At 47.2% G+C, this 21,404-nt stretch overlaps 1 protein-coding gene and 1 long non-coding RNA gene across 3 annotated transcripts in view; both read right to left on the bottom strand.

The window, feature by feature from the left end:
• The window catches only part of GFOD1 (glucose-fructose oxidoreductase domain containing 1), a 106,670-nt gene extending 89,198 nt beyond the window's left edge, over nucleotides 1-17,472 (bottom strand). The window contains exons 1-2 of one of the 2 annotated variants that reach the window (XM_054721460.1): nucleotides 14,502-14,592; nucleotides 10,880-10,958 (exon numbers count right to left, since the gene is read on the bottom strand). In XM_054721460.1, the coding sequence (XP_054577435.1) occupies nucleotides 10,880-10,958; nucleotides 14,502-14,504 (82 nt within the window). In that variant the 5' untranslated portion in view covers nucleotides 14,505-14,592. Of the gene's footprint in view, nucleotides 1-10,879; nucleotides 10,959-14,501; nucleotides 14,593-16,452 lie in introns of those variants that run through there. The other variant, XM_008146104.3, reaches the window with a different exon arrangement.
• LOC129150367 (uncharacterized) lies at nucleotides 3,144-5,670 on the bottom strand. Its single transcript, XR_008557103.1, has 2 exons — nucleotides 5,216-5,670; nucleotides 3,144-3,553 (listed from the first exon to the last, which is right to left on the bottom strand). It is a non-coding gene; the product is annotated as an uncharacterized LOC129150367 (long non-coding RNA).
• Nucleotides 17,473-21,404: the final 3,932 nt, after the last annotated feature.

Genomic DNA, 21,404 nt, shown 5'->3' with positions numbered 1-21,404 from the left:
ATTCAGGGTCACATCCAATCATCCCCTGGAACAATAGCCAAGTCCTGGATCTTTAAACACCCACTTCCACTTCCTGGAGGACCCCCTTGCCCCTCAGCCACTGCTAGACTAACTTCTGCTCCACCGTAACGTCTGCAGGTGCCTGGGACAGCTGCCCCAGATTCAAAGCATCACAGAATGCAAGAACTGGAGAGTCACCCCAGCCAAACAATTTGTCCCACGTTATTGTCTCTTTCTTTTCCATTCAGATCATAGTTTTAAAAATTGAAAATGTGGAGAAGAAAAAACCAAATCTCATAATCCCATAATAACCATCATTAGTATTTGGGCTTATTACCTATCAGATTTTAATTTTCTGGTCATGGGTGTTTTAAACAAAGGCTACCATGATATACAAATATTTCCTTTTTCTTTGCCTATAATTATATCATTAAAAAATCCCTATATTGGCTACAGTCTTCCTATATATAATTCCAATGGCTATTTAATATTTAATCAACTGTATTCACCATATTTTCCTAACCATTTCCCTATTGTGGACCATTTGTGTGTGTTTCTAGTGCTTCAGAAATATAAATAAGATTTCACTGAACACTCTTGTGTACACAGGTATTTCCATAGTTATTGTTTGAGGTCATTTCCATAGGAGAGCTTCCCAGAAGCCAGCCTCTCCGTTGTCCTCATTGTTGGAGAAACGCAGGCCCCAAGTGATTAAATATCTGAGAAGGGAAAAGGACACTCTCTAAAGCCCAGAGGCCGGTCCTGACTCGGCTCTCACAGATCGGATGGGCTGTGTGAACACCGACAAGCCACTCAACTCCTGAGACTCGGTTTCCCTCGGGCATCAGAGAACGGGTCCATCCAGGCCTGTCTTGCTGTTCTGATTGCCAGGAGTATTCTCTCTCCACGATTCTCACCCCCTTCCATGAGATGCCCAGTCATTCACTTTCTACCCTGTGGTTCACATCAGCTGCTTTTCAGCTCAGGAAGACGACTTCTGAAAGCCTGCCGGGGGGCGGGGCTGTGTAGATGAAGCCTAGGGTACGCAAACCCTGGCAGCGGTCTCTAGTCCTGACACCGCTTTCTGAATCCAAGTCAGCCGTGGAATTCAACAGACCCTGCCTCATACCTGGGAGTGTTGTCCGTAGCACATTGTGACAGTGATACACACACACAGGCCTGCTCTTGGGGACCTCCCAGAATTCAGTCATGCGGGGGAGGGAGCTGGTCTGTGTCTCCTATCATGGTGCTCTGGGACAGTAAAGAGGTCACTGTCACATCCCTAGCAGATCCCTGCAGGTACAAACACTGCAGGGCACACCAGAACAAAAGAAGGAATGCAGCAGTACCCTCGTTTCTATCTTAACCTCCCCACCATTTGCCATTGATTGTTGGCCTTTAAAAAATGAGTTAGCCCTGGCCACGTGGCTCAGTTGGTTGGAGTGTTGTCCCATACACCAAAGGGTTGTGGGTTCAATTCCTGGTAAGAGCACATACCTAGGTTGCAGGTTCAATTCCCAGTTGGGATGCATACTGGAGGCAACCCAAATGTTTGTTTGTTTTTCTCTCTCCCTTCCCCTCTCTCAAAAAAAATCAACAAAAACATATCCTTAGGTGAGGATTTTAAAACAAAGAGTTCTTATCAGTAGAGAAGGGAAGATAATTAAGTAACATTTTTCTCAATCCTTCAACATCCTGTTTGACACGTGCAGTTCCTCATGCCACTGCCTCCTGGGTTATGGAATTAGATGGCGTGGCTCCAGTTCAGTCATTTCCCCCTTTTCATACATTGTCTGTGAACATCATACGGCCTTTGCACAGTTAAAAGAAGGGCAAACCAGGACCACAGATTGTGCAGCATGTTGTGGGGACAAGCACACAGCTTTACAGTCAGGCAAACCTATGTCGAATTCTGATTCCACTTCTTTTCAGCTGGGTGAACCTGACAAAATACACAATTTTTTTCAGAAACAAAGATACCACTGCAAAGACCTACAATTATTTTACTGACTACCAAGAAAGAAAAGTCTCTGCCAACTAAACTATGACATGACTTTGACTGTAAGACAAATCGATTTTAGATTATAAAGTGTGAAAAAACATCTTTGACTCAATTATACTTAACCTCTCTCTAGTTAAACTTCTCAGTTGTAAGATGGATATGCTAAATGCCCACCTTGAAGGCCGGTTGGGAGGTGGGCATGAGAGGACACTGAGCATGCCTGACTCTGCACCTGGTACACAGTAATCGTAAAATGTTAGTTCTTCTCATTTCCAAAGTGATGGGTAGGTTCTGGATAGATTACAAGGTCTTTCAGAGCAGATACCAGGTTATACATCTTTGACCTCTTCTCACCTCCCATGACCTAGAACAGCGGTCGCCAACCTTTCGGACCTCACGGACCACTGGTTGGAGACTGCTGATCTAGAATATTGCCATACACATTGTAAGCACTCAGTAAATGGATGATGAATATAAATGAACTAGTTGACAACTGACAAATACCCAAGCAGGGACCCCCTTTGGAGGAGGGGCCCATGCAATCCCACTGGCCTCCCCAGGCCTGGGAGGGATGAACACAGCTATCAGTATCACCCTGGCCGTGGGGGCTGCAAAGGAGAAAAGCAAATGCCAGCTGCTCGCTGCATATCCCCTGTGAACTCCCGGTGCGCGCCGCTGTGGACCACAGCCCACGGCACTTGGGTAAGCACAGGTAGCTACGTCTCAGTCTCAGTCCCACAGACAAATGCAGCATTGTGGTATCCCTGGGCCTCCCGGGGAAAGCCAGGCCGCCTCTGTGCCCTAGATGTGAAAGGCTGTGCATATCAAGTCAGACAGGCTACATCCCCACGGGCCCTACACCTGTGCCCCAGGACACCCTGAGAGCATTACTGTGTGACATAAACAAATGTCCCACGTGGGTGGTGCTGGAAGGAGCAGACGTTCAGGCAAACAGAACCGTGAGGCGTTTTCCCCTCAGTGTCCATACCTGCTCTGTGTTCCCCTCGGGTGCCCTAGCTCTACCGGAAAAGGGGAAGAGGCAGGGCCAGGGAAAGAATCTCATTTTCCACCGCCCACTTTTCATTATTCATAATCATGTAGGAGATGAGAGGAGCTGCCAATGACAAATTTTTTCTTCAGCTAAGACAGAAGAGATGATTTATTGTACATGTTACATTCAACCACAACTGAGAACAGAACAGTCCTTAATGTCACTGGTCCAGGGCAAAGGACCAAAGGGGACTGTTTTTGTAAGAGCAGGTGGGTCTCTCAAAAGGTGGTCGCAGCAATCAGATGACATGTATGTTCTAGATGCATCAAGAAGTTCTATACAGCAGGCATGCAGTCCAACAACTGATACCCGTGTCCCCGGCGCTGGCTTCCCTTATTTCTGCTCCTGTGGCTTATTTCTGCTCCTGTGGCTTCCATGGATGCACGAGCTGGGCTTTACTTGGATCTCTCCCTCATCCTTCCTCTTTTGCGCTCCAGTCTGAACATTCGCTTTTTCCTCCACTTGGCTCTCACGGCACTGAGGTTTCTAAGAAGATGGCGCTAAGGCCCAGAGACCAATGGCAAATCTAAGTAACAAATAATACAAAACCCTTACTTTGACATTGACTTCAGTCAAGAGATCTTCTGTGGAGACACACTCAGCTATGTGTCACACCCTCACACACCCACATTCACTTCTCTCTCCGAGCTCCCACTAGCTGGAACTCCAGTCATGAGTGTTCACACAAATGGATATTGCTCTCACAAAGTGAATGGGACTTGAAGGGGGGGGAAAAGCAATAATAATTGGGAAAATAGTAATTGCCTATTCGTTGAGCCTTTCCCCTTGGATAAAGAGAAGGGGGAGTGGAAAGACGAGGAATTCAGTAGGAACCCTCCTTCCCCAGAGTCACACAGTGTTGGCAACGGAGTAGAAAGCAACCCTCCTGTGAAGTCGGTCTTCCCTCAGAAACCAGCGTGTGAGTGTCCGCTCAGGTTCTCAAGGGATTCAAAGGCCTGCATCCAGTCCCCTCCCGCCACTGCTCTCCTTTGCTTCTGTGCTGTTGGCAAAAGGAAGGAAAGCCTTTCAGCTTTGCTGAGAGGGCTGAGGAAAAATCTCTTAGGAGCAAAAGCTGCCCTGGTCACTCAGCCTCATCCGTGCCATCTGCTACCTAAAGTACCTGTGATGACCCCAAGGTGGGCAAGAGTGTCATTTATTCCCAACATTTAATGGGGATTTTAGGAAACTTCCCATACACATCTCCTTCTCATGAATAATAAAGTAATGACCATCTCTTGTTAAACCTGTACTAAACACTTAGGACACACCAATATTCTACCGTGTAGATGCCCTATCATCCTATAACTGGGAGAAAACAAAACATATCCAAAAGTTTGAAATTCTCAAAAACCATGTTCAGATTAAGCATAAGTAACCACTATGCTCCCTGCTGGGTCTCCAGCCTCGAGATTAGTGCCATGAGATAGAACTTCCCGGACTGATGGGAATGCCCTGTGCTGCTCTGTCCAACATGGCAGCCACCAGCCCGCCACTCGGGGCCTTTGAGCACTCGCAATGTGACGAGGGCTACTGAGAAACTGGGTTCTTTATTTTATTGTTTTAATTTATGTAAACTTAATGGCTACTGTATTGTAAAGCACAGATCTAGAGACTGCCTGGTATATAGCTGGTGCTCAACAAATATTTGCTCAAGGGAAGAATGAATGGATGGAAGGTAGCCGCTCACCATAATAAGTTCTGATTAAGCAGGATTCTCATGTTTATTGAGCACTCGCTTTAAACAAATCCCTGTTTAAGTCAGCAACTTTCTGAGCAAGGTACTTTTATTATCTCTGTTTTAAAAATAAAGAAACGAGGCTCAGAAAAGTAGAGAACCCACAGGCACATAGAACATGGCAGGATTGAAGCCAGAATTCAACCCCAGGCAGCCTCTTAAAACTGGTCAACTTTTCCACTGATGAAAAAAGTGCCTCATTTAATTTTCTACAGGGTGACACCAAATTCAACAAGGAACTTTTCCTTTGAAACAGAGCAATAAAGGTACACAGTGTGTCTGGTCTGGGAGCTTTTAGAAGCCTACCCAGTGCACTCACTCACTCATCATGTCGACTGACTACATGATCCCAAGTCAAGAACTATTCAGGGTGGCCTTTCCCTGAAACCACCTCCCAGGACAGCAGAGTTCTCGGCAGCAGCCTCACCATCTCCAAGAGCGGCCGCCTCCTGCTGTTGAACAGCATGTCCACATGTCATGCACTGAGTGTCCCTGTCCAAGGAGAGTCTTTCATCCAGCATTGACCCTTGGACCATTAGGGACTCAACTATGTAACAAAGGGACATGAGTTTCCACCACCATCCGGCACAAACACAAAACCAGGAACTGAGCGAGGCCAGCACACCCTCTCCTCAGCTGACCCTCCTCTCCACCATAGCCTGCCCCGATCCATCCACAGGGAGCTTTTGTCTTCACAATGTTACTTGTTGACTCGATTTTTGCAGCTCTTTCACACCCTCTAAGGTGGCCACTTGTGCCCCTGTCAGCGGGGTTCTTTCCAACAATTTTGCAAGCTTTCTCCTTTGCCTGCCCCAGAGCTGTGTCATCTGTCACAGTCACCATGGGATTTGAGGGGAGAGAAAGAAGCAAGTGGAGCTATGGGTGATAGGGGTATCGGGCAGGGAATTGCTGAGAAAATAATTTTTTAAAATTCTCAGTAAAAGAAAAAAGTTTACTTTTGGACATTCTTAAACCACTCTAACTTTGTCCTAAGTTCCGACGGTAGGAAACACAGTTTTCCTGTGTTGCTACAGAACCAGATGGTTCCTTGAAGGCGATTTTACATCACAGAGCCTTCTACGTGTTCTTTCTCAATTATTAAATTCTAACTCCTCTTCATCTAGTTGAAGTCCCACCTCCTCCAAAATGCATCCTGGGCCATGCTCGCTCTCAGGAACTCCTCTGTCCCCAGCGTCCAGTCCAGGCAGCACCATTCTCTGCAGGGCCACCTCCTCCGGCACCCCTGCTGCCTCTCCTCACAGGTCCCGCACATTTTATCTCTAACCTCAAACTCAAGTTCCCCACTTGCAAAACAAAAGCTCAGCAGCGACTAGATCCAGCCCTTCTGGAAAGCAGCTCAGCAACAACTCACCACCTATTAGACGAAGCACTTGCTCTGCTGCAAGGCCCCATTCACACACAGATCATGCCGATAAGGGGAATTCTGTTCAAACCCTTTCTCTATTTTTTTCCCTTTGTTTTAGCACCCTTTGTTGGTTGGCACTGGAAGTTACCCAGGTGGTTGACCCTTAATCCAATACTGATATTTTTGGGTTACTCAATTGTCTTAAGCAAACACTTCCTGGATTGCAGTATAACGATTCACTCTGTAGTTAATCATATATTTCATTGCATTGTTGTGTTTGAGTAGGCTTATCTTCCCTGAAGGCCAAAAATCATATCTTACTCTGTGGGGTATTTCCCACCACAGCTAAGACAGTGCTACACACTTTCAAAGGCTTTTATTAAGTAAAAATAAGTGGGGGGGAAAGAGAAACACTGTCCAGACACTGTGCAAAATAAGTGAGTGAAAGATCCTGGAGCATGTCCGGCAATCTTCAAATTGGAAATTTCCCTCAATGCATCTCCCGTGCATTGTCAGGGCCCCAGGCAACGCTGGGGCCCGTCATGAGCATCCGCTCACATGGCTGTCTTGCTCTTCTCAATAATGAACCATTTCAATGAATATCTGGCAAAGCTAATTTCATTTGGCTTGGGGGGTTATTTCTACTGTATCTGGTTCCAAAATCAAAAATAAAGGGAAGCATTTTAAAACCAAACAACTCTACCCCCTTAACAACTTAACAAAATCACAAAACTAATGCATACAGCTCAATAAGAAGAAAACAAACCACCCAATTTAAAAATGGTCAAGAGATTTGAATAGACATTTCACCAAACATACACGACTGGCTAATAAGCACCTGAAGAGGTGCTCAACATCATTAATTATTAGGGAAATGCAAATCAAAGTCAGAATGAGATACCACTACACACTAATTAGAATGGCTATAATAAAAAAGACTGACAATACCAAGTATTGGTAATGACGTAGAGAAATTAGAATTCTCCTACATACGTGGTTTGACTGTAAAATGGGCAGCTGCTTTGGAAAACAGTTTGGCAGTTTCTTAAACAGTTAAATATATACATACCTTACAACCCAGCAATGTTAGTCCTCGATAACTATACAAGAAGAATTAACAGATGGGTCTACAAAAAGACTTGTATGCAAATGTTCACAGCAGCATTATTCATAATAGCAAAAAACTGAAAACAATACAAACATCCATCAAATGGTGAATGGATAAATAAAATATGGTATATCCATACAATGGAATCTTGGAATATTACCCAGCGATAAAAAAGGAATAAGCTTATGATACATGAAACAACATGGATGAACGTCAAAATCATGCTAAGTGAACGATGCCAGACACAAAAGACTAAATATAATGATTTCATTTATATAAAATTTCTAAGAAAGGCAGAGACAGAAAACAGATCTGTAGTTGCCTAGAGGGGCTAGAGGTAAGAATGGGGATTGGCTGCCAACAGGCATGAGGAAACTTTTTGGGACATTGGGAGTATTCTACAACTTTTTGTATAGATAGCTGTACAACTATGTAGATTTACTAAAAAGTCACTAAATCACTTGGTAAATTTTATATATATAAAGTATATCCCAATAAAGCAATTTTTTAAAAGCACTGTTAAAGCTGCAAACAAACTTAATTTGGGGCTTCAAAATTCCGTAGGTTCAGTTTCTGGATGTTATGGTAACAGATCATCTCAATACCATAAGGCCTATTACATTTGAAAAATGGAAACTTAAAAAAACATATATTCCATATCATTTTAATGTAAAGTTATTTTTTTCTGCATTTTTAATGCTCTACAGGCCATTAACAAGTCTCAAAGAAAGTCTAAACCCCAAGGCATTCCAGACTTGCCCAAACTTGAGTGGCCAGCTCCCCAAAGCCCTGCTGACAGGTGTAGAACTGCTCAGGGTGAAGGGTCAGTACGGCTCTCAGCAGTGAGGATGTGAAAGCCTTTTTCCCAGCATTCTTTTGGCTTGAGTCTAAAACAGAAAGAACTTCGGCCTTCAACGTCTTCCTGCTTGGAGGACAATGCTCAGAGATGCTCTCCTAGGGGTGAATGCCCACACCCACCAGCGGAACTCACTGGAACAGTTTCTCCACCGACAAGTCTTTCCAGCCTTACACTTGTGCGACACACCTGCCAGCTATCTCATCGCCCAGCTTGTCTAGCCAGGTGGCCTTGGCCCAACCATAATTTGTATTCGTCAGAGATCTCCAGAGAAGCAGAACCAATAGGATGTGTGTGTGTATATATATGAAGAGACATAGACAGAGAAGTTAATTTTTAAGGAATTGGTTCATGCAATTATGGAAACTGACAAGTCCAACATTTGCAGGGAAGAACAGCAGGCTGGAGACCTAGGAAAGAACTGATGCTGTAGCTTCCAGTGCAAAGGCAATCTGAAGGCTGAAATCCTTCTTCCTCCAGGGAGCCTTTTTCCTAATTCCTGACTCCTTCCAGGCCTTATGCTGATACTTGAGCACGAAGGGTCTATGCCTCATCTCGGTCCCCTGTTGGCACACGCCATGCAGTAGGTGCTCGGTAAAGGCTTGTAAAACCAATAGATAACCACAAAACTCCATGGAGTCAATCATGTTTCTCTACTTTCCCATCACATACTTTAAAAATATATACATCCTAAATTTACTAATAAAAGCTATGACAAAAAGATTGCATCATTTCACTGTTTTACTGTGGCCATTATAAAAGCAAAATACCAAATGTGTATTTCATAAAGCGGATAAAGAACCCATAAAATCAAGAAATGTCTACATTTGCAAAATCTTCACCTAAGTCCGTGTTCCTATAATCAGCACCTTTGTGGAGTGTGGCCCAGCTGGGAATGACCACTCTTAATCCCTCTGCCCTACATTAGAGTGGTTCCCATAATGTGATAAACACCCCACATTATGAGATAACCTCCAAAAAGACTCAGCCAGAAACAGGCATCAGGCACACAGGGACAACTGGGATGGGGGGCAGGGCCAGGGTGGCACTTTTCAGGTGGCTGAATGGGTGTTTGTCTTTGGGAGCTACATGTGGACAGTGTTCTGTCCACCACCTGGGCCCTTGAAGCAGAGGGGGCTGGTCTAAAGAGGGATAATGATGAAGCCGACGCATGAAGATGAGAAGAACACAGAACAGTCACATTCCCAGAGTTCATGGTTTCCACATACCCACTGAGTTCCAGGAGATGGCCCCGCCATCTTCATAGGAGATTGGTGAGTTCCTGGTAACCCATCAGAACCTTCTAGACCACATATCTGTGAAGCAAGTACTGGATTCTGAGCTAAGACAACCTCTGACACTTAGCTTATGCACATTCCCTTTTAAAAATAAGAAAACTTTCAACTGTATTTTCTGAATCTATCAGGAGGGACTCATCTCTTCTGAAAATTAGAAGAAAAAATATGTTCAAAAGCACTACTTGAAATAGGCTAAAGCATTGATCACATTGGGGAGAAGTAAAACTAATGTTTATTGAACTTATGCAGATAACTAAAGGGGCATGGCTGGTCTCTACATACCCTCGCCATTGTAATTGTCACACCAACCCTATAAGATAGGGTCTTTAACTCCATTATGTTGATGAGAAAACAAGCTCAGGAAGGATGTTTACCTCTCCCAATGTTACACAGTTGTCACCTGCCAACCTTTCCTATCATTGGTTAGTCTTATGATTCACAACACCTTATAAAATGATGCTCTTTGCCAGGCCACAATTGTCCTGAATCAAAATATATAACTAATTGCCTGTGTGTAACCCTTAACCAGTCAACTACCACTATATTCTGAATTTAATTACAAAAAGGTCCACCGTTTGTGTCTATAGACACTTACAGCGTACTAATGGTTAAAACATGCTATTTACTTCCACTTATTTTTGGTTCCTCCAGTTTCAGGTATCAAAATGTCCAACTTCTTCATTTGGCTTCGTCTCACTCCAGTTTAAACTTTTCTGCACAACTGTCCATTTTCAAAGCCAGGCATCATCAACAAAATTATCATTCAACTGCACCTAATTTCAATTAGATGCGATGAGGTTGGTGAAGCTTGACTTTTCCTAACAGTAAATAGAGTCGATTCTTTCATTTACATAATGCCTTGGGGCTTCCTCAACTCCACAACAAATCAGCAGACCAAAATCATTTCCCTCGGTGCTCAGGGGCAGGAATCGCCTGGCCCACACAGTCTTCATAGAGAAAGAGCTCTAGAAGAGACTTCAAGGAAGAACCAGAAATGCAGGGTTTGCTGGGATTTCAGAAGGGTACTTTCAAGTCCAAATGCGCCATTTCATTATCTCACTGCAGCCATATCTCTGCTAGTGTGGCAACCATGACCAGAGGGGCCCTGACTCAACCCGGTTTCCTCCTGCTCTCTCACCCGTTCCAGCGGCCCTCCTCAACCTTGAGCAATTGCTGCCACTGTGAAGTAGGACAGGAAAGGGTGTACTGCTCCAGGTCGTCAGCTAATGATGCCAAACGAGTTGGGGCAAGATCAATGTGCGGCTGTATCAAAGCTCCGCGAAACCCTAAGCCTTCGTCTCCCTCCCAAAGGAGCCTTCCGTCCCACGGAGAGGCCTCCTCAAGAGCCTCTGCATTACTGTCTCCAAATATCAGGGCAGAGACCATGAAAACAGATGTGATCACATTCCACACAAAGACAAGAGGCATTTTAACACGGTTCCCCTGCCAGGTTAATTACTCACAGTAGAGAACTTCTTTTTCCAGGGGCGGAGAGCCATCACATCTCTGTCTGGCTGCTGCAGCCTCCACATCGTCTGGGAGCTGGAGAGAAATTCTGAATCTCAGGTCCCACCTGGAATCTGCTCAACCTTTGGATAAGATCTCCAGGTGCTGTGACTGCATGTTAATGTTTGAGAGGCACTGGGCTATTGCATGCAGAACAAAAATGTTATGTACTGACTGACACATCCTGTTTATAACCTTTTGCCTTCCCCAAGCATTCACTCAATGAAAAGCCATTCATCTGTCACTCAGCAAATATTTCTGGAGTGCCTACGAGGTGACTGACTCAGTGCCCGGCACTGTCTGGGGAGATAAGGTGTCCCTGGTGAGCAAAGCAGACAAAGGCTCTGCGTCACAGTACTTGCATTCTAGTTGGGGAGACAAATAGCAAATAAGAGAACAAGCAAACAAATGAAAGAGATCATCACAAACTGTGATAGTGTCACCAGGAAGATATAGAGGATGACAGAGGTATAATTGACAGGTGGGGCGGAAAGATTTTTTTATTGGAAGGGGAGGATCCAGAAGAGCCTCTCTCCCAATAGAACATTTAAGCTGAAACTTGAAAGTGAGAATATGTGAAGGAGAAGCTTCAAAGGAGTGAGGGAGAACCTTCCAGACAAGGGGATGAGCTGGTTTGTAAAGGCCCAGGGCTGGGAAAGGAGTTGGCGTGTTTGAGGAACAAAAAGAAGACCGAGTACCTGGAGGGTAGGGAGCCTGGGAGAGTGTATCGTTGCCGAAGAGGTGGGAAAGAATACTAGGTAGGGCCATTTCAGACCAAGTAAGTCTGACAAAGAACATGAATGTTGCTCCAAGTGCTACAGGAGCCACTGAAAGGCTCGGAACAGGGAATGACGCAGTGTCCTCCATGTAGCTGTTCTAAAGAGAACCTGATTAAGAAACAAGAGGGAATGTGTGGAGGCAGTTGGGCGGCTCACTGCATAGTCTAGGAGGTGGAGTAGCCCATTGCAGGAAGACAAACAGAGACATGTTTTGACTGACCCCAAAGGCTGGCTGGGCAGTTGTGCTGGGCCCTGCACACCAGGCAGCTCTGGATACAAAGGTGAGGCACCTGGCAGTCAAGGGGCTTGAGGAGAGAGGCACACAAGGAAGTCTGAGATTGCTGTGTCATCTCCGGTGCCCCTTCATTTGGCACTGTCTTTGTTAGATGCAACGAGTGCATGCTTTTTGACCAGCAGTTCACGTGTCTTTCCTACAACGGATTGGTGTGCGTTCATTACGATGTTTGTATAAGTAGAAGATTAGAAACAACCTCAATGTTGAGTAATAGGGAACTGGTTAAATAAATGTTGATTTAGCCATACAATAAAATATTATGCAGCCAAAAAGGAAAACAAGGGTACTTTCACATTCTGAGTTTTTGATGTACATAGCTATACATATAAAAGTCTAAGCGACCGTTATGACTGGTCACTATGACATGCACTGACCACCAGGGGCAGATGCTCAATGCAGGAGCTTCCCCTTGGTGGTCAGTGCACTCCCACAGCCAACCTCCCTAGGTCCCTCCCCCTGGCCAGCCGGCCCTGATCACCTCGATCGGGACTGGGTGAGATGGCCCAATTGGCCCGATCGCCAGCCAGGCTGAGGGACCCCACCCGTGCACGAATTCGTGCACCGGGCCTCTAGTATTTATTTGTACATGTGTGTGTATATATAATCTGTATATATAATAGGATGTTACCAATTGTGTAAAAAAGATTTTAAAATTCTCACGCATATATTTGCCAGTACATTCTTGAAAACCTTCAAAAGGCGACATAAAAATGGCCTCTATTGAGGACAGGCACTGAGGGACACATACTTCTTTCTCACTGTGTATTTTTATAGCATTTGAAATTTGTACCATGTGAATATATAATCTATTTTAAATAGCTAAATAAAATTTAAAATTTAAACAATGCATTAAAACAGATGCAAAATAAGATGGGGGCCCATGGTGCTGACACCACAGAGGGATATGTAGGGGACAGGCCTGAGGGGGAGAATTCTAGAGCAGGTAACACTGGGACTGAGTCTTGAAGAAAGAACAGGCATCCATCACCAACATAAAGCGGAACCATGATCTGACAAAGGCATGGACATACAATCCAACAGGGTCCATTCAAGCAGTAGTCTGGTTAGCTAAAGTTCATGGGGTTCCAGAAAAACCAGCAGTTCTTGCCAGTTATGTCAAAAAGTTGGGGCTTTTCCCAGAAGTGATGAAAGCGGGGAGCAGTGACATGATCAGGTCCACAGTTCCTTTTTTTTTTTTCCCTTCATTTTTATTTATTGATTTTTAGAGAGAAAGGAAAGGAGAAGGACAAAGAGAGAAACATCAATTTGTTGTTCCACTTATTCATGCATTCATTGGTTGACTCTTGAATGTGCCCTGACCGGGGATCGAACTGGCAACCTTGGTGTATGGAGACAATGCTCTAGCCAACTGAGCTACCCAGCCAGGCCAGGTCCACAGTTCTTCAAGATAATTCTGGCAGCAGGGTGGAAAGTGGTCAGAGGCACGGGTGGGGAGGAGCCAACTGGAACCTTAGTCACAAACTAGTTAAGGACCTAGTTCCTTTTATGGAAGAAGCAATGATGCAGAAGAGGGAACAGAGACAAGAGGGATTAAGGAGTTGGCATCAACCAGATTTAGCAATTCATTCCACAGTGGGGGCGAGGGGAGGTAACAGGAGTAGAGGATAACTCCAACAATCTCACATGGCTACCGTTAACAGAGAGAAGAAATGGAGGCAAAGGAGCAAGTTTGGGGATAGGAGAGGAAGAAGTAAGTTCCAGGGGAGGCAGAGTGATGGGTTCAAATCTCTAGGTACATGTAATTGAGCAGTTTGACTTTAAGTCTCTGTATTTTTAGTTGCTTCATTTGTAAAGTGGAGCTAATATCTATCTGAGTGGATTATTTTAATCATGAAATGAAATGTTTTATATACAGGACCTACCACATTGCCTGGCCCATAGTAGGTACTTAACAAGAGGCAGCCCTGGACAAGGTAGAAATTATACCTTAGAGAAAAGTCTCTACGACAGAGAGAGACTACTTCACTAAGGTAGGGATTTCAAGGAAATTTTAAAAAATTAAATAATGTTATTCAATTGATTCCAAGCTTTATTCATCTAGGAGACCCTAGACCAACCCCTCTCCTTGACAATTCTGGATATAGACAACAGATCTCTCACCATTGCTGGGCCCAGGCTTTTGCTAAACAGACAATTCACCAGGACTAGTCAAGATTGGCTGTTTCAATTCCAGACAAACTCTAGCATCTCTCAACCCCCAACGGCCAGAGACCATCGGGTAACTGTTCGGGGGTTTTCACTTCCTGTGTTGCGTGTGACAAACCTCTCACCGTGACAGCAAAGGAAACCCAGACTACTACCCGCCTGGTACTCGCAAGCACAACTCCAAGGAGAGTGACCTCCAGGGAATTTCCAGTGAAGATGAAGTCTGGAACGAGACTAAACTCCAGTCCCCCCTAAATCCGACGCCCCCTAATTCTATGATCACAGACGACCTCAAATTACCTGCAAACTCAGAAATTTTTAAAAAGTCCTATGAGTTACCATGAAGACATGATCAAAGCCCTCTTCCTTAAGTCATGAGTATTAAACCAAGTCTATTTCCTGTGCCTCTTACACTTGGTTTTGAAGAGGTTCCTCACATTAGTCTTGTCAAGAAAAAAAACAAAAAAAAAAACATAGGGACTTTTGAAAATAAATATCCAGAAATATATCGTTTGTGCTTCTCTTGAAACCAGTACCCCCACTTCATGACCTATAAGTACCAGTGATGGTCAGAAAACAGAAACATCCTTGTTCCCCAAATCGCCACTGTCCTAGAGACAAGCCCTAGGGCTGCTCCATGGGTCTGACCTGCAGGACTGTGCTGCCCTAGAGGCAGAAGTGATGTCAAACAGGATCTTTCTGATATGACAGTCATATGCCCTCTAGCAGACATGGGGCTCAATAGGGGCCTGTTTTATACTAACTGCCCAAACAGATTTATATTATGGGATGGTTATAATCTATTTGATATGCACAGAGGTTCACTACCCAGCACATACGTTATATGAAACAGAAACAAAATATTAGCCAGGATCCAGTGACATTCAATTCAAGGCCAAAGAAACCAAGCAACAAAGGCCCGAAGCTTAATAAAAAGTAACCCGAACACTGACATCCTTGGGCAGCCTCTTATTTCAGATGTCCCATCCGAGTTAACAGCAGAACGGCCTGACAAGAACGGTGCTTTAGGGAGAGTTCTACATTCTGGCCATAGGTCTCTGAAGACAGAATCAAAACATATTTATGTTTCACCTACCCAAAACCCATACCTGTTTTTAAAAATAAAACATTCCATCCAAGATTACAGAAATTACCACTGGTTTCTGGGGGCCTCCCCAAATCTTCCTTTGTAATTTGTCTGTCATGTGACATCCCGTGCTTTGTCTCTTTCCTCACTAATAAAATTCCAACACTTTTCCTGGGAGAGTGAGGACAAGCTCCCTGGGATTGTCTTGGGTCTGAATGAGAACTGCTGATGGACAAAACAGTTCTTGCTCTGGGGATGGCAGACATGCTGGTACCGTACTCTGAGACTGTTCAGACTGCCTGGGTTAGGTGCGGGGACCGGGTGGTGAGCGGTGGTGAGCTCATCCCCAACCAGCCCTGACGGGGATTATTGCTTGCCTCCACGTGAAGTCGGCTGCGTGGGGCCTTTTCCCACACAAAGCCTCAGTGCCTCTGGAACCACTGCGCCCATGCCCTGAAAACTGAAGATCTATGACTCCTAATCTGCGCAGAAGACTATTCTGGGGTGCCGCACTCGAAAGTTAAAACTCTCTGGTTTTACCCAAACCAGTCTTGACTAACCTATGAACCTCCCAGGTTCGTAAGACGTCCCAGGAGATACCCCCAACCCCTGACATCCAACCACTCCCGCTATCCTTGCTTTCAGCGAAGACGAGGTAATTGCCAGACCTTTAATTTCACACTAAACTAAATCATAGCGGAAAGTAGCAAACTACCCTAGCAGGGAGCCACAGCTGCTAATCGTCAGGCCTACCGCCCCCAGGAAAACCAGAAAGGTGTGTGGGGCCCTTTATTCAGGCGTTCTGGGGCGCGCACTCGCCTCTCACAGGCGCGCACGCACACACTCCGGCACTACACACACGGCTGGGGGCTTAGCTTTCTCTCCCTCAGAGCAGCCATCCACAGTCCTCAACCGCTGATGCGCCTCATCCCCATCCGCGGAGCAGGCGCCTCCTACAGCCTCCGCGCCGCACACGTGGGGAAGCGCGTCCAGGTGGAGCCAGAAGGGCGGAGGGAAGCGAAGAGGCGGGGAGGGCCAGGGATGAGGAAGGAGGGCGCTGCGAACGGAATGTGGGGTCTCAGGTGCTCTGGTCGGCGTAGATGCCATGTAAGCTTCTGGGAGGAAGAGAGGGAGAGAGGAGAAAAAGCAGCGGGAAAGGCAAGGAGAGGAGGCAGGAGAGGAGGTGGGGGAGGGGCCACTCACCCAGGGTTTTGACAGCGATCTGCCTGGTGAGGGGCGGCGGCAAGTTGATGCACACTAAGTCCACGTCCTGATGCAGCAGCACCTCGTCAATGCGACTCGTATAGAAGGGAACGCTCATCTCTTTGGCCAGCTCCTCCGCTTCCTCCTGCGTGCGGCCCCATAGCGCCTTCACCGCGAAACCCTCGTCTTTCAGCAGAGGGATGATGACTCGGGCGGTGAGGCTGGTGCCGAACACGCCCACCCCGGGAAGCATGGCTGCTCGGGTCCACCTGGTCCTGCTTTAGCTTGGCTCTCCAGTCCAACACGCGCGCGCACACCCCTCTAGCCAGTCCCGCACCCGGCTCTCCACGGCGCGCCAGCCGCCGTGCCCTGGGCAAGGCGCCCGGGTGCCGAGAGCACACCCAGCTGCAGGGCAGAGCAGTCTCGGGGCGCTTCAGTGCAGTGACTGCTGCAGTGTCCGCCACGCGGGGTTCCCGTCCTTCCCGGAGGCGGCGGCAGAGACCCACCCAGGGCGCCCGAGGCTCCGGAGCACCGTGGAACCTCGGCTCAGGCGGCACCTCCGCCGCAGCGCCAGCCGGCTCCGTGCGCCCCACGGAGGCCGCTCCATAGCCGGCTCATCCCCGCACACGCGCCGCTGCAGCCCGGGACTGACTCTCTCCCGCGTCTTTTCCGCAGCCGGCGAGTAGCGCACGCACGAGCCTCTACACGCTGCCAGCGCCCGGAACGGCTGGGCTGCGGGGTCCCTTTTCTCCCCCACCCTTCGCCTAGAATGAAATAATTCAGCGGCCACCAGGAGGCCGGTAAGCACGAGGCTCCGAGGGCGTGGGGCGCGGATCTTAAACTGCAGCGCGGCGGTGGCAACGGCAGAGGCCACGACCCGGCGCCAGCCTTCTCATTCTGCTGCCATGTTCGCTCGCAGCGCGGCTCCGGCGGCCCCGGCCCTGGCCGGCGAGGCTCCGGGATCCCGCGGGGACGAGGGCGGAGTTGGGGAGTTTGGCTGTCAGTGGCCGGGTGTTCCTGCACCGCCCCCGCCGCTGCGCCGCGCGCCATTGGCCGCTGCGCGCGGCCCCCGCCCCGCCGCCGCCGCCGCCGCGGGCTTCGGGTGCGCGCAGCGCTGGGCCCGGGAACCTAGCCCAGCTCCTCCCTGGCCCCGCCTTACTCGCCGCCGGCCCTTCAGTTTCTTCCTTTCTTTGCCCTCCACCACCTCCTTCCCCTCCTCGCCTCTTTCCAAACCCCGCCCCAAGCAAGCTAATAAATTTATCAAGACAGGGCGCGCCCGCACCGACGCGCCGCGGGTCCCCGAAAAGACCGCCGCAGGTTCCTGCCGGAGGAGGCCCGGGGATCCAATGTGGTGTGAGCAGCGGGTACTGACAGCCTCTGTTCCGGGAGCTTTCTCTGCGTGCGGGGAACCGTGCCGGGAAGCTTTCCAGGCATTCTCTTTTAACCCCCTCACCATTTAACCGATGATGTAACAGTCTTGGGAAGGTTTAGGGACTTGGACAAGGTCACACAACAGGTAAGCAACTGGCTTGGGATTAGAATCCAGGCTCCAGAGGAGCAGAGAACTGGAGAGTTCTCTCCCCTTCTGAAAAAGCCCGCTCCAGTGGTGCGCCACCCCTGAGTTGGCGCACTCCTGGCCCAGCCGCCCTCCATCCAGTCTATCTCCACCGGCTCTGCTTTCCTCCCGAGGCCGGCCCCTGTGGTGACACTTGTGCTCAGTGGCCACTTCAGGGCAGGGGTCCCTGAAGCGGCTGCGGCCCATGTGTGTCTGCATCTCGGTTTAGACACCTAGGACTCACTCTGACCAGATGCCACACTAGCCTCCACCCCCTTCCTGGTACCCGTTTTCTTCTTGGGTCCTTGCCAAGGTACCCCCTGCACATGTCTGATTTCCCGCCATCCTGCCTGGCATGTAGTAGACAATAAACATTTGCTAAATAAATGAATGAATATTCGTTGAATGCCTGCTTTGTGCCCACTTGGTGCTGGGAGGGGGACCCAAAAGTGAAAGGCGGGGAACCTGGGGTCCTGTCGTGTTATCTCTTCTCCACTCAGCTCAATATGGCACATGGTCTGCTTCAAATCATGAGTGGAAAACGTGATAAGTACTTGCAAGCCTTTAAAATAACTTGTAACAACTTGCATGAGGCAGGGCTCATGCAAAACACCAAAAAAAAAAAAAAAAAAAAAAAACTTGTGTGTGGCAATGTGGGGCGGAGGCTGACCTCAGGCATGAGAAGAAAGGCACAGCGGACAGTCAGTGCTCCGGGTGGCTACCAGCGGCTTGGGAAGGTCTGAGACCAAAGGAGGTGTTGCCACCAACACTGACAGGCTTCTTTTGAGCAGTTTGCAAAAAAAACCAAGCAGGAATGCCTATTGGGGCAGGGCTGCAGGCAATAGTGTTAGACATGGGCACCTCCTCAGTACACAAGAGGCAGGATCACATGTCAGCGATGACGCCGCTCACAGGGCCCAGGGAATGTGGAGCTTGGCCTTGAGGTTAGACGCAGAGCCAGAGCACCAGCATTGACTGCTGGCTCTGCCGTTTATCGGCTGTGGGAGCTTAAGTTTCTTCACCTCTCTGTGCCACAGTGTCACCTGTAAAATCAGGTAATGATGGTCCACACCCCAAATGATTTTAGAGAATTATTTGGGTTAATTTTTATAAAGACCTTCGAAGTGTCTGGCACATGGTAAACACTATATACATGTTAAATAAGCATGGAGAGCAGGTCTCTTACCAACATCACTTCTTGATCTGGGGACAATTGTATAAGGGCAGCAATATCTAGCCAATAAGAGGGAGTTTTGTGTCCTTTTAAAGGGAACTCTACGCCTAGCTTCAATGTGAATAAATAGAATAAACCTTCCATCTACATAATATCAAAAAAGTGATCACATTTGATTCTCATTAGAAATGGATAAAACAAACATTATCTCCATTTCATAGGAGACAAAACTGAATCCTGGTAGCAACTCAACCAAATGGATCCAAAACAAAACACTTCATTTTCAGTCCTCCCCCCCGCCCCCAATTGCTTCTCCCTCAGTTGTTCCCATCTCAACAAATGGCATTACCAGCTCAACTGACCAAAACCTTGGAGCCATGCAGGACTTCTCTCTGTCATAGCTCTACAACAAGGCCTCCAGTCTGCTCTGCTTTTAAAGTGTGTCCAGAGTCCATGGTGAGAATTCCTAGTCACCATCATCACTGTTTGGACCACAGCATTCACCTTTTCTCTACTCTACCTGCTGCTATTCGTTTCCTTATAGCCCACGTTCTCTAATCAGCAGCCAATGATCCTTTAAAAGATAAGCCCAGCCTGGCCGGCGTGGCTCAGTGGTTTATTTGCTTCCATAATTTTGGAAATATTTTAATGAAAAATAAAAGGGGACGTCTTGCTATTTAGTTAGATTTGTTTATAGATCTTTTAATACAAATTAGAAACAGGTTTTAGTTATTTTTAGCTGACTATCCTATATAATAAAAGCCTAATATGCAAATTGACCAAAGGGCAGAACAACTGGTTGCCATGATGCACACTGACCACCAGGGGGCAGATGCTCAATGCAGGAGCTGCCCCTGGGTGGTCAGTGTGCTCCCACAGGGGGCACACTGCTCAGCCAGAAGCCAGGCTCACAGCTGACAAGTGCAGCAGCTGTGGCAGGAGCCTCTCCAACCTCCACAGCAGCAGCAGCAGCAGCAGCGCTAAGGAGCAGTGAGCCGAGTGGTAAGGAGCAGCGAGCAGATGGGCAATAAGGAGCAAGGGATCCCGGACTGCGAGAGGGTGCAGGCCGGGCTGAGGGACCCCGCTCAGTGCACAAATTTCATGCACTGGGCCTCTAGTAAATACACAATATCCTTATAAATATTAATAGTTGTGGAATGAAATATTCTTGCTCTTTTTTGAAATATAGCTTTGCCAAGTTAAAAAACTACGGAAGACCCTAGAGCAGTTCTACTGAGCAGTTCTAATATGCATAGTGCTGAAATTTATTCTCGAACTGGTTTTCATTAACAGAGTTTTTAAAAGTACCCATTAATCATTATACTTTCAAAACAACAAGGGGTTTTCTTGTTGTTAATAATAGCTACCACGTCTTGAGTGCTTGCTATAGATGACGCACTAAGCTAAGCATTTTGTCTGCATTTCCTCCACAGCTTTTTCAGACACGTGCAATTAACCTCATTATTACAAATAAAGAAGCTGCTACAGAAAAATGTTAACTTGCCTGAGGTTGATCATACAGGCAAGAATTTGAGTGAAATCACCTGACTCCAAAATCAGAGTATGTAACCACTGAGGCGGCTGCCCTAGAAGTTGTTTTAGATACCACAGCCCCGATTTGCCCTGACAACCGGGCACTTGGCCCTCTAGAGAAGAGAAGCACACTTGGTTTCTCTTCCATGTCCTTCTCCCCATCCCTTAACCAAGGTCAACTGACTCCCTCGGGAGGGGTTCACCGGTGCTGCCATCCAGTCAGGAAAAGGCTGCTTCTGGGGGACAAGGGCATGGATGGGACCACATTGCCACCACTCTCTCCCTGGATGCCTACAGTAATTTCCTAACAGGATCAGCAGAGCTTTTAAAAGCATTGGTCAAGCCCATCTGGTGTGGCTCAGTGGTTGAGCATCAACCTATGAACCAGGAGGTCACAGGTTCTATTCCTGATCAGGGCACATGCCTGAGTTGCAGACTCGATTGGGTTCTTTAACTTGGGATATTATCTGATTAGATCAGATTGGATTGAAGTGAATTAAAGTGAACTGCATATTCATTTAGCTTGACTGAAGGTTGGTGTTATACCTAAGCGTGGCTAGGGAAGGTCTGGGTCCTATAACCAGCCCTTCCTTCAGTTCCATTGAGTCCTTGTTGGGCTGCTTCTTTCCTTTAGCTAAGAGAACTGTCACAAGGAATTCACAGGGGCATGCAGGAAGCAGTCAATCGATG

This window comes from Eptesicus fuscus, chromosome 9 (assembly GCF_027574615.1).
Source record: "Eptesicus fuscus isolate TK198812 chromosome 9, DD_ASM_mEF_20220401, whole genome shotgun sequence".
Lineage (NCBI taxonomy): Eukaryota > Metazoa > Chordata > Mammalia > Chiroptera > Vespertilionidae > Eptesicus > Eptesicus fuscus.
The sequence above is the reverse complement of the archived record's forward strand: the minus strand, read 5'-3'. Positions and strand labels throughout refer to the sequence as shown.